Source organism: Myxocyprinus asiaticus, chromosome 16 (assembly GCF_019703515.2).
Source record: "Myxocyprinus asiaticus isolate MX2 ecotype Aquarium Trade chromosome 16, UBuf_Myxa_2, whole genome shotgun sequence".
Lineage (NCBI taxonomy): Eukaryota > Metazoa > Chordata > Actinopteri > Cypriniformes > Catostomidae > Myxocyprinus > Myxocyprinus asiaticus.
The window spans coordinates 30,234,469-30,248,029 of NC_059359.1; the positions used below are offsets into that span (position 1 = coordinate 30,234,469).

The 13,561-nt window shown below is 36.2% G+C and overlaps 1 protein-coding gene across 1 annotated transcript in view; it reads left to right on the top strand.

Annotated features, from left to right (window-relative positions):
* LOC127453571 (collagen alpha-1(XIV) chain-like) overlaps window positions 1-13,561 on the top strand; it is a 191,407-nt gene that overhangs the window by 146,115 nt on the left and 31,731 nt on the right. The window contains exons 41-43 of the mRNA XM_051720027.1: window positions 4,740-4,793; window positions 11,572-11,625; window positions 11,714-11,785. Of these exons, the coding sequence (XP_051575987.1) occupies window positions 4,740-4,793; window positions 11,572-11,625; window positions 11,714-11,785 (180 nt within the window). The remainder of the gene's footprint in view (window positions 1-4,739; window positions 4,794-11,571; window positions 11,626-11,713; window positions 11,786-13,561) is intronic.

Sequence of the window (13,561 nt, forward strand, 5' to 3'; positions counted from 1 at the left end):
CGTTTTGAAAATAGAAATTATGTCTGTTGTGTTGAACTATATATATATATATATATATATATATATATATATATATATATATATATATATATATATATATATATATATAACAAGCAATCTAGCAACTGAACTTGACAGCCAGTGATCGCCATCCTTTTTTGTTGTATGAAAAAGAGCAGCTTTCATATTTCGATATTAAAGTTGATGTTACATTACTTTATCCTATCCTATCTTGATACTGTACATGCAGAGAAGACTAAGGGCTCTATTTTCGTGAGTGTGCAAAGCACAGTGCAACACAACACGCTATGGCCGTGTGCAATGTCTTATCCAATTTTCGTGCCAGCGCAAAGCGCAAGTGGATGTGGATGGGAGAGTTTGCGCTACTGTGAGTATAGGCTTGCAAACTGTGGGCATATTGTATGTAAATGAAGTGCAATTTGCTATTTTCCTAAGAATTTGGTTGTTGCGCTAAGATGTTTCAATTACACCTCTTAACTCAGCGCAAAGTCCAAATGCAGTTCCTGCATTTGCAGATTGGAGAGATTTCACCATCAGGTGGTAATAAAGTTAATGTCCAAATTCTGAAAGTACAGAACATCAAATTCTATGTCCCTTCAATTGCTGTTAAAGCCATTTATTGAAACAAAAAATTATGAGATTTGTGTTAAAATTTCTAGAGGTCATGGTTTATTTTTTCAATTATTATTATTGTTATTATTTTCTTTTATATTTACAATTGTATTTATTATTTCATTTTAACTAGTAATTTTCCACCAGTTGTCATAGAGTGATTTTTAAGTCACTGCAAAATGTGCTGGTAGAACAAGTTGGAGAGGGTTTAAATTGATATTTTTGACCACTTCATTATTTTTACTATATTTTCGTATCATTTGAAGTGTAATTAAAATTTTTGGTTAAATTTTTTCATGTTTCAATAAATGAATTTAATTTTTCAATACAATCACTATTTATACTAGCCATGATTTGTGTGTCAGTAGATGAAAATGATTAATAATAATTACTTAATTTAACGGCGCATACATCCAAATTCTGACGAGAATCACATTTTCCATGAGTATAAAAGGAGTGTTTCGCTGTCATAGAAATATGCCTGGCATTCATCAAGGAAGCAGTTAATGGACAGAAGAACATGATTTTCAATTCTTCTAATTCATTGCATACAGTCCATTTACACTACCAACTTCTTATTAATGTGCAGTCTTTGATTAAATCGTTGGTGCCTGAGGGAATGGACTATATAATAGTACACAGACGTTGAATAACCGGAGAAGAACCTCTTGGCACTTGGTCACACGTGGGCCAACTTTGCCAAACCCACTTGAGCCCACATTTAGCGCATGCTTGAACGAAACTACCAAAACTTCATGGCCATGTCCATTGACTTTCATTTATGACTTAAGGCATTGCCTTGCGCATAACACTTGTGCTCTTAAAATAGGTGGGTTAGGGTTAGGGTTAGGTTAACTCCTAACCCTGACCCTAACCCTAAACCTAAAATTAAGAAGACAACTACAAGTAAGATTTCCTTAAAGAGAGTTAAACGTGTGGCTCTGTGGCACCATCAAAGCATTACTGTTTGAGTGTTCTTACTATCTGAAACAGCAACATTGACACAACCAATGGTGTGAGTTAGGGGCGGTATATGTTTGTTTAATGAATGAATGAGGGAGGGACTATTCAGGAAAGCTGTTTGAAACAGGGACTAAAAATGGTTCAAGGAACGAAAACGAAAACTGAAAACAAACTAAATTTTTAGCAGAACGTAACTGAATACCGGAACAAAGTGATTTTCAATTGTTCCTGAGTGAAACGTCATTTTTAAATGCTAGTAACCGGTTATAACCGGTTAATTTTGTTCCAATAATTTTTTCATGAAACTAAAGGCCAAAGGGTTTATTACAATCATTATTTGGAATTACACCACTTCATGTTGCCTGAAAAAAATGAAACATGTGCTTTGATCCTGAAGGAAACTGCTGCATCACACATTTCTTTGCCTAATTGCCCGTTGTGGATGTTTCATTCTCTGAATGAAGACCTGTAGAACTATATACACATACTACATATACATGCATGGTTAATCCAGGTACAAGAAAAACATTATTAGAGGTAAAAGTTAAATTTCTCGGTTGTTTCAAAGTTATTTATTGCTAATTATTGTTAGATATGATGCATTAATACAGATTTGATGCTGCCGGGTTTTGACTCGATGATCTGCATCTGTAAATAAAACTATACTTAACTGTTAATGAGCTGCTTGTTATGATTTCTATGCCGATAAATCCACCACACCGGAAATAAATGTATTGCTTATTTTTGCTTATTTTTGTGAAGCAATTGACTTATTTTAGGCTTGGTTTTCCAGACTATGTTGCTTGTTTCTCTTGTGAGGTCTGGCAACACTGCAATTGGTATTTCACCCACCCCTTTGCGCAGAGTACTGTCATTTTTAAAAGAACGTTATTAACCGTTCTTTTATTTTGTTCTAACCGGTAACCCTTTGTAAAGGAGGCTGCGGAACTTCTAAACCGGAATGATAAAATACAGTTTTTGCTCAGAACAAACCAAAATGAAAAACGTATCACTGTTAGTCCCTGGTTTGAAAACAATTATTATTTTTTGCAAATCCACTTGGTGACATTAGGGGCGCAGAAAAAGTACACACTTTTGTAACTCCTTTTGTTTTCCATGGGAAAAAAGTCATAAGGGTTTCAAGTGACTTGAGGGTAGATAGATGGTGATTGAATTTTCAAATTAAAACAATAATCTATGGAAGGTGTGACTCTACTGGACTGAGCCTGTTTGAAAGTGAATTTTTGCCACAGCATTTTAGACAAACACCATTTTCTTACAATAACTGTACAATTTTATTATCAATAAAAGATACAAATACTTTTCTAAATTTAAAATCCATTTGGCTTAAAAATACGAGGGGGGATTATGTTTCTAGAAGTCTGCATCCTTACGGCCATTTACTACCAGGGATAGAGCTTATGTCGGCAATAAGGAGGATGCGGTCTTCGTTGTGCAGGGTGAATTGCCGTACTGCAGCAGAGAGGCCCAAGCTTCTCACATAGTGCTAATCTATCCTGTCAGCCTGTGAATTACATTCATTTGCTGCCGTTTGGCAGTTCTCCATATCATTCACCGCATCTCCTCCTCTGTCTGTAACTGCCACTGGCGGTGAGAATATCGTATATAATACTGTTAGGGGTGCCCTCACACACAGTTTCAAAATAAAAATTACGAGTCCACTTGTGATAAAGCAAAGCACAATTTAGCTTATACGATAGTGTGTGTGGTGCTGATATATGGATAATGTCAAGTTAAATTCCTTCAAGTGAACACAGATTTCTCCTGTTGCCGCTTCTGTCGCATTTTGTGATATTGTAGCTGAAGCTATAATACTAAAATACTGTGTCATAATGAAGAGGAAGGCTCTCTCCCTTCCATTCTTTCAAGTAAGTAATCCTTTAGCAGACGCTTTTATCTTTAAGCAACTCACTTATCATGTGACATTGGTGGACATCAGCTCAAACCTGCAGTCTTTTGATTAACAGCCCCAATCTTCAACCACTATGCCACAGTACCCTGCAAAAATAAATAAATAAAAAAGCTTTAACCAGCCTAAGATGGTTTGCTGGTCTTAGCTGGTCTCCAAACCTGGTCAGGCTAGTTTGCTGGTTTCAAAGGGTATTTGGGCACTTGTCAGCTGGTCAGGCTAGGAGACCAGCTGGCTGACCTGCTAAACCAGCTAAAGACCAGCTTGACCAGGCTAGGAGATCTTGACTAGCTGAAGACCAGCTTGATCAGACTTGGAGATCATCTAGACCAGTGATTTCTAAACGGAGGGTACACATACCCCAGGGGGTACTTAAGCAGGTTCCAGGGGGTTATGCAAAAAGAATTGGATTTTGCTATGGTAAACATAACAAAATATAAATATGTAAATAATAAAACATATGTATGCAGTATAATATATGCAATTTCAAGACATCATATTTTTTGATGGAAGACATGGAATTGTAAGCAAAATGGACATTATAACTGAAATATATACACAAATTTATGGAATCCAATCTGGAAAAATGGGCCCTAATGGGCATTGATAAAGGGATGTCTATAGATCAAACCAATTCTGATTGATCAGTAATAACCAGTTTTAATGATTATGTTAAATTATTTCGTTTTGTTTCGATAAAGGTGTACATGAGCTTTACTGATGGTGTTTTTGGTGTACTTACGTCAAAAAAGGTTGGGAAACACTGATCTAGGACCAGCTTGGCCAGATCAGGCTAGCAGATCAGCTAGATTAGCTGAAGACCATCTTGGCCAGATTGATAGTCCAGCTACATCAGCTTAAACCAGCTAAGCAAGCAAACCATCTTAGCTGGTTTTTCAGCAGGTATCCCCTTTTTATGTTCTTTTATTGTGACAAAGTTTAGCAACAAGCTATCATGTCAGATCTGCAGTTCTGCTTTTCAGTTTACAATGACTCAGACCACACAAACTGTCCTCACTTTCGATTACCTTCTCAGCTTTGACACAGAGTACCAAGATAATGTCAAAAATGTTGCTGGTGAGAATTGAAGATGTTTTATGTATCCCGATGGCCACATGAAGCAACAGGGCCTAACATTTATTACTCAGTAGAGGCCACACATTTTGTAAAGAACTATTTCTGCCATTAAGTTGTTTTGTTTAATTACTTTCAGGGTGTACCAGGTGCCAGTGGAGGGCCTGGCAGAGATGGACCTCCAGGACAGAGAGTAAGCATCTTTTGTAACTCATTTTAGATCATTTTGGTTTTTTTATTGATATGAAAAATTGACTCACTATCACATAAGCTACACATAGGTTACAAATGTTTATTTGTGATATTAATAAAGAGGGCATATCACTAAGAATTCATTTTAACTTGATCTTTGGAGATGAAAAAAATGTTCGATGAACTATGATAACAGGCTGAAAACTTCCCGCCATCCATATTGAGTTTTATTGAAACGGCTCATTCTGAAATCCGTCCATTTCTGATTTTAGAAACATATGATCACATGATCTACCACAAAATGAACACATGATCGGCCACATTTTCACAGATAAATACTACAATTCTTAAACTCCAGAAAATCTAACGACAACAGCAAAATGTAGAAAAGCTTGAGAAAACTTGTGTTGTTCCTGGCTGTGTAGTATCTGTTGCTCTGCATATCCTTCAGAAGGATTGCATGCTCATTTCACATGCGAAGAGGGCATATACATAGAAGGAACAGAGGATTACAAAAAACAAAACAAAACAAAAAATCTGCTTAATACTAATGGTCATGAAAAACTAAATTATGAATTGACCAACAAAAAAAAAATCTATTACAAAATGTCAGCAGTTTGCCAGCTTAGAGGTCTTAAATGACAATGGTAGCATGGTAAAGGAGTTTGTAGAATCCTGCTGAGTGAGAATGATTAAATCTTCATTCAGTCATTCCACATTGGCAGCACATCAGACAAAGTTTATATGTTCTTCTGTCTCTGAAACAGTCTGATTACACTGAAAGAGGCCCTGACTCAATCTACAGGACTGCTAGTCAATAACAGCACAAACTGAACTAATCAGATCTGTGCCTCTAGACTGTCATACTAACTGCTCAATGTGTTTATTTTCTTTATTGATTTTGGGCTTTGTCTCCAAACTAAATTAAGTAAATTGTGAACAAAGCTTCATTTGACATTTAAGAAACACAATGTGTGATTGCTAGGTTTTTGAGGTGATATTAGTATGGGTTTGCACACCCTGTAAGACTAATAAGACTTATACTAGATTCCTTGAATAGAAAAACATTGAGGAAACCAAGGCTAGTTGTCATACTTCTTACTCCACGGAATATTGCTCAGGCTAGGTCAATTTCTGAAAGTAAATTTCTGTGTAGGCAAAAACCTTGAATTCTTCAATACAAAAAAGCTATTGAATATCTCCACTTTTATTGCCCAGGAAAAAAGATACAGTTCATTGAACACACATTGACCTTTTGCGACAAGTTGCCCCAAATAGCAGTGCATGTTGTCACAATTTATGGGGTTAACTGTTTGTGAATTTCAATTATGAATCACAACAACCATGAAACATAACATGCAAAAATATCAAACCATTGTTTTGGGGAACAAATATTGTAATTAATAATTTGTTTAACCTCGTGCGACCCCATGCTCACATGCGTGGATGTTGTATTTTGGCTTTGCTATGCTCAACGCATAATTTACATTTATTTAAACCGACTGATCTCAGTTCCAGAGACTCTGTGCTGTGAGTAAAGGGTTAAACTTTCGACACACAGAGTTATGTGACAAAGCAAACAAAGTGCAGACTACAGCAGAGTTTGTCCTTGGGAGAAACGCCAACAAAACTACTTCCTGTTAGAAACCTAATTACATTTTTACATTGAAACCTGTTTAATTAAAAAGATTAGAGTCTCTTGTTTCATCCAATATGCCATTTTTAAAATGAGCAGTTTATTGTGAAACACCACGCTGCTAAACATAATGTACACTATTGTTTACTTTAGCACATTTTTCCCTTAGGAATCCTATATTTACTGTGCATTATCACATTGAAAATCAATGGGTTCATCCAAAAGATGACACATTTTGCTTTCAGAGGCTTTATATGGAGTTAGGATGCAAATAAGATGCATTTTGAACTGTTCTGAGACCAGTGCAGACAGACAGCATACTGGAGGTTAATTCATTCACTAAATAGGGAGCAATGGAGCATCCTGCAGCTCCCTATGCAACAGAATGCATTCAATCAAAAGTTCAGTTTCAGGCTGCAGATGATGTTTGGACCACTCAACATGTTTGGAAGACATGGGACAATGGTAATCAGTACATACAGTAGATTAAAATGTATAATGTATTATTTTATTGTAACATGGTTGGCAGTAATTGGATGATGCTGGCCATTACTTTGAATCAGAATTAATTATGCTAATTTCTTATGTAATGTCTATAATGTCTAAAAAAAATAAAATAAATGACCAACACTCCTGGAAACATAATAGACAAATAAAAAAAATAAAAAATCTGACTTTCTATATTTTGGTATTATTTACATTTTCAAAACTTAGTCCCACTGTCCACATATGTTGCCATACATTTAAAAAAAAAACAAAAAAAGAAAACACAGCAGTCACGCTCAGGTCTCAGGAGGTAAAATCGTTAACATTAGAACATGTGACATCTTGCCCCAACCGGACATGAGAAATACCCTTGTCCTAAGATTTACCCAAATGCCTATATAAAAGACAACAAACACACATTTGTGTAATTGGACTTTTGCCTGAAAACCTTATATATATATATATATATATATATATATATATATATATATATATATATATATATATATTTGTTTTTGTTTTTTTTGTTTTTTTATATAGCCCTTATGACAACTTCTCATGTGACAACTAGCCCCGGTCTCCTCTACATGTAGCCTATACAGATAAAACGCCATTGAAGACAGACAGAAAAAAACCTGCAATACTCATTCTGTGAACTGCAATGAAAAATATGCATGAGATGGTTATTTGATTGCTGTTCCCAAAGCCATGTATTATAATTAAATGTTAATGTCTTAGGGAGAGAGAGCAGTTCTCTGTCTCTGTTTAATAATGAGCTGTCTGAATGAGAATATTTGAGTAAATCTGTCAGTCTGGATCAGAAAAGAAAAACAAGGGGCACAAATGATGGTGATCAGACTTCACTGCAGCTTCACTGCAGGGTGAACTATAAATCTGTTGCTGTTCAATATAAAGTAACTCACTATGACAGCCTAACAAAGAAAGCAAATGTTGGCTTTTAACTTATGATAATCTCGAAAAAGAACATTGGTAAAAAAATATAACGGAAGATTACTACAGTTCCAAGGTTAAAAGAGTTGTCTTATCTGTACATAGCACATAATGAGGTGCTGAAGAAATTATTCAATACTTCTGAGAATTTCACCAACAAAAACAGACTTTCAGGAGACACTGGTACAATGGTATGAAGCATTTAGAATCACCTAGTCTGGCCTCTCTCCCAAGAAAGCCTGAAATTTAGGCCAATGAGGCATGTTCAATGGAAGAACACTTAGGCTAAATGGAAGCAGCCAGAGCTGTATTATATAATTTGTCGGATATGACTTTAAGTTGCTTTTGAGGCTCTATCCCCTACCAAGGTACATTTGATGTTGAAAGTTGAAACACATTTCCACCTGTTGAAGTTGAAACACATTTCCACCTGTTCTGTTGTTACTTTTCTTCCATGAGGACCAAAGGGACTGTAAGTGTGTGTGGATCTGGCCTTTTGCATTTGGATTTAAGGCTATTGACCTGTTCCAAAAGGAGGTTCATGTTGCCAGTGCAGTGAGGTCGGCCAGAGTTGTACACATACTGCAGCCAAACCCAAACACACATTCAACAGCTGAGGAACAACTACAGTTTGCTATCTTCATTTCAGCACACACTTTCCTTATTTATTCTGTTAACTTGTGAAAGATAGTTGAAAATTGTTTTACAGTTTAACGGTCTATGTGGGAAAATGTGGTGCTGTATCTTGATGTTATTGAACTGGGTTGCAATATTGTTTTTTGTTTTTCTTCTTGTGTATTGTGGTTCAAAACTGCGGTACATTGCAAATACAGTATTTACTTTGGTGCTTTGCACAACAAGTGCTAAACTTACTGCTTTGCTTCATCGTTGAGCCATAGAAGTAGCAAAGAGCATAAGCACATCAGTTTCAGTAAAACATTTTTGTGAGGGAATAGAGGACCTTGGTTCCTGCATGTTTATCATTAAACAAAGATCCATGTGGTCTATCTGTACGGAGGATATGTACGAAGATCCTTACAAATGAAACAAGTTATAGACTCATATTTGTAGCTTTGAGTTTGCATTTTATAGAAAGAACTGAGTGTTTGTTGACGTAATGCTAGTGTTCTCACACATTTGCACTGAATGATGCTCAATGTCTTTGTTCCTAAAAAAATAAAATAAAATAATAATAATATGAAAAATAACTAAAAAATATTGATTCTTGGCATCAGAATATCAAATGTTTTTTGAACAAAGGTGTGTGACAGTGGTGTCTGGGGCTTTTTAAAAGTACATGGAAAAGCACAGACTATTGTTTTTGGTGTTTGCAATGTTGCTCCCAAACCTACTCAAACAATGAATTTGCTTAGCGACAATAATTAAGCTCAAAACTGAAAGAGGCCCTGTTTTTGGATCAAAATAGGCTAAATGTCCAAATATGAAAGCTGAAATAAATGTGTTACACTGCACTCAACAGTGGTGCTTTTATTTAATACACTGTCAATCATGTACATTACTGTTTAAATTATTGGCCATTTTTTGCGAAGTCCCACCCATTTAAAAGCTCTACCATTCATCATATAGAGAAGCCAGGCTTCCAGGTGGGATAAAAATACAGCACTGTGCAAAAGTCTTGGGCACATTAGGCACATAATATGTCTTAAGATGGTTATTTAGATCTTCATCTTTAGTGTGTCAATAGGAAATATACATTGTATACTTCCAAACATTCCTTTTGCAAATAGAATAGAAGAACAGGGAGCCCTGCAACAGATAGCATATCCCCCACAGAGCCCTCTACTGAACATCGAGTCAGTCTGGGATTACATGAAGAGACAGAAGCAATTTAGACAGCCTAAAAAGATTGAAGAACTGTGGCGAATTCTCCAAGAAGCTTGGAACATCCAATCTGCCAACAACCAAGAAAAACTGTGTATAGGTGTACCTAGGAGAATTGGTGCTGTTTTGAAAGTAGAGGCGGTCACACCAAATATTGATTTAGCTTTTTTTTATGTTTACTTGACTTTGTGTGATGTTAATTGATAACTGAAAACTATTAGCACAGTTCTGTACACTAATTGAAAGCCCAGTGTCCAGTAGGCAATCAAATGAAGATCCAATGCAAATAGTGCTCATGAAGCTCCCATAGACTCTCAGGGAAGTGTAGCATCTGGGTGGGACCCAAAATGACATGTTTAGATCCTCTAGTCTGCAGGGGTACTCAATTAAAGTTCCAAGAGGTCCTCTACATTTCCTTCCCGGCACAGGTCCGGATAATAATACGTAGCTTATATGGTGTCAGTAGTCATATGGCTGTGAAATTACACAATATGTATTTTTGAATAGTTTTTATAACTTGCCATGTTGGCAGCAATAGTACTTTGTAAAGAAATAAAAAAATAAATCCTAAACAGTCAAAATAGTCTCAAAACTGGGCGGGGATGAGGACATTGAGGTCCCAGAGACAGCCAAAGTAGTGGGGTCTGAGGGATCTTCTACCAAAAGATTAAAATATGTCATCAAGACTTCATCAGTCGAGGGCACTTGGATATGAATATTAAAAGATAAGATCAGTAGTTCGTTTTGAAGCTGAATGACAGCAGTCCAGTTTTTGTGTTTAAATATTTTTACATTTAGAATAAAGTATGTGTATGGGACATAGGAAGCCTTTTGACAGATTAAAAAATACTGTATGGTTGTTCAGGGGTGTCCTCTGAGAGAAAATATTTAAAAATGTAAAAGTCTGAATAGACCATTTTTATATTTTCCTTAAGTGAGAATCTACAAACAGTTTACATAACAACAGTGAAGCATTAAAATACTGTTTGCTTAATTTAAGTATAAAAAGGCTTTCCTTGCCACCCATGCAATGATGACATCTAATTAATTTTCACAAAATTAGAACAAAAATCTGTTTATTGTATAAAAAGGCTCCTAACATGTTGATTAATAAAGCTAAAGAAAAAAACGTCCTGACAAAAACCTGGCTTAGCTGAACCGTCTGAATCACACATCAGACAGATGAAGATAATTTCGCTTTGCTTCTTGTTTTCTACAGTGTTTTTAAGTGAAAGATGCCAGTATCTGTAGTGGGGTCTCCGCCGCGACTGCAACTACGCACAGTAAATCAGGCTTTACACGGCGCCTCGTGTCTATGGCAGGGAGAGAGGAAACACGCAGAGAGCAGGAATAAACACGTAGTGGTGAACACGCTATTCCCGCTCCGCGCTCATATACACGTATGCATACACAATCACTTAGCCAGGTGTCAGATAACAAGCACAAAGATTTAGATCTTGGTCCGGATTGAATTGTCCTTCGGTCCGGATCCGGACTGGAGTCTGCCTATTGAGTACCCCTGCTCTAGTCCAATGAAAATACATTTTTGGGCCATTGATTTGAACGGTACAGGTATCTCCCATTGCAGTCGCAACTTCAGTGGCACTCTATGAGCTTCTATGAATATATTCATGTAGAAAGAGTTGGATAGAGTTGTGTGATATTTTACTCTTTTATTTGCTAAAATATTTAAATGCACAAAGAGTAATGTGCAATTTATAAAGATTGTTTATTCATGGTATAAATTAAACTTGTCATTGCCACATTTCTTATGAAATTTTAGTAGAAGCCGTGCTTCCCGTGTAGTCTTAAAACAATTGCCACTGGTGTAATAATATGATTTTTTTTCTTTTTCTTTTTTTAGGGGTTGCCTGGTAAAGATGGACCCCAGGGACGAGTAGGTCCTCCAGGACCCATGGTATGTAACATGATAATAGTAGCCTTTTTAAACACTCTTATTTGAGACCTGACTATGACCTTTTTGTCCTTTCAATATCTCATTGTAGGGAAGCCCTGGGGCTCCTGGGGCCCCAGGATCAAGTGGACCACCAGGACCAATTGGTGATCAGGGACTGCCCGTGAGTATTGGATTACAGCCATGTTGAATAGGCTGAACTCAGAACACTGTAGGCGACTGGTCACGTCATCGTCAGTGTGAGATCATGCAACAATAGCCTATGCAATTTTGCTTCTCAAGTAAATTTATAATAATAATCATTATTATTTTATTTATATAGCACCTTTTAGCAATTAATCACAAAGTGCTTCCCAAAACATAAAATCAAAAACACACACATTAAAACACAACATATTCACATAGTAATAAAAGCAAAACACATTAAAACACAACATTCACATTGAAAAAAAAGCAAGTTTATACAAATGAGTTTTTAAATGAGACTTAAAAACAGACAGATTCAACAGATCGAACATACCAGGGCAGGCTGTCCCATAATCGTGGTGCCTTCTCTACAAATGCTTTGTCACCTTTAATTTTGCATAATGCTTTATATGTAATTAATAAAATCTTAAAATCAAACCTAAAATAAATTGGTAGCCAGTGTAAAGAAGCTAAAACCGGAGTAATATAATTAAAAGACCTAGTTCGTGTCATGCTATCTTGTTTTAAGAATGTTTAGGTTTTTTTCTTTTTAAACAAGACAAAAATACTTACTATAAAAAATACAATAAAAAAGACCAGCATATTTGGTCACCACCATGTGTTTTGGTGGGGGATGATTGTATGCTGATGTCTATGATGGTTTTCTACAGCAGCTAGACCAGCACTACTGTAACTAGCATGACCTTGCTGATTTTTTCACCAAGGGAAAAAAAAGTTAATATCTGGATTATCCACATATTTACAAGCTAGTAACCCACCTATTTACCATGAGTTCAGGAGACACTTAAGTCATGTCTAGCAGTAACACTATATGTATATACGAGACTGGCACAGTTTTGACTGTGAAGCACTTAGAAAATGTATGTTTAGCTCAGTTTCAGCCCTACCGAGTCTGACTTTTCATATTGAGTCCTAAAATTTGAAAAACTTAAGGTGTTGTTTATGTAGCTTGTCTGACTGAAATAACTGATTCATAGTTTCTCATTTTTAAATTATAAGCACACAAGGGATTCAGTGATGAATGTATTAAAGTTAGTCTCCATTAGTTTCCTGCAGTGTGACACCAATTTGAATATTAGCGATCAGAAATGTTCTATAGCATTTGTTCGTGACGATTAATTCTCGTAAAATAGAACCATATGCTTCACCGCAGTCATGTGGAACATCTGCAGTGCCTCTTGACACTGATTTGAATCCTGCACATCTTTATCTTATAAGTCCTGGAAGAGAGATTGTCAGTGAGATGATAGGTTTATGATCAATATGGTCAAAGTTTATGGGAGAGCAGGGTTTTATTAATTCTACTACATTAGTATTCAATAAAACATACATATAGAGCCACATCACTTGTAGCCATCATGTAACCTCTCTCTAAAGTGTGATGTTCTCTCTCTCTCTCTGATGTGTGAAATCACATAATCTCATACTCTGTATGATCATATTTTTGGCACAACCACATATTCATGTGATGGGAGTCTGTGTTCTCCAAAGCCTATAATGACTCCTGGGTTACATCACATTTTTGCCCAGATGTTATGATATCAGAATTGTTTAGCTGCCACAATACTCTGGCCATGAATCCCTCTCTGTTTTCCAAATGCATTAGCTCAGTGATGCATCCGTTTTATGCGTTTGGGTTGTGTGTTGCTTCCATGATCGATCTGGTCCCAGACTGACCCCTCTCACAGCAACACAGGCAAATCCCCCTCTCTAAGCAGTCATTTAACAGATA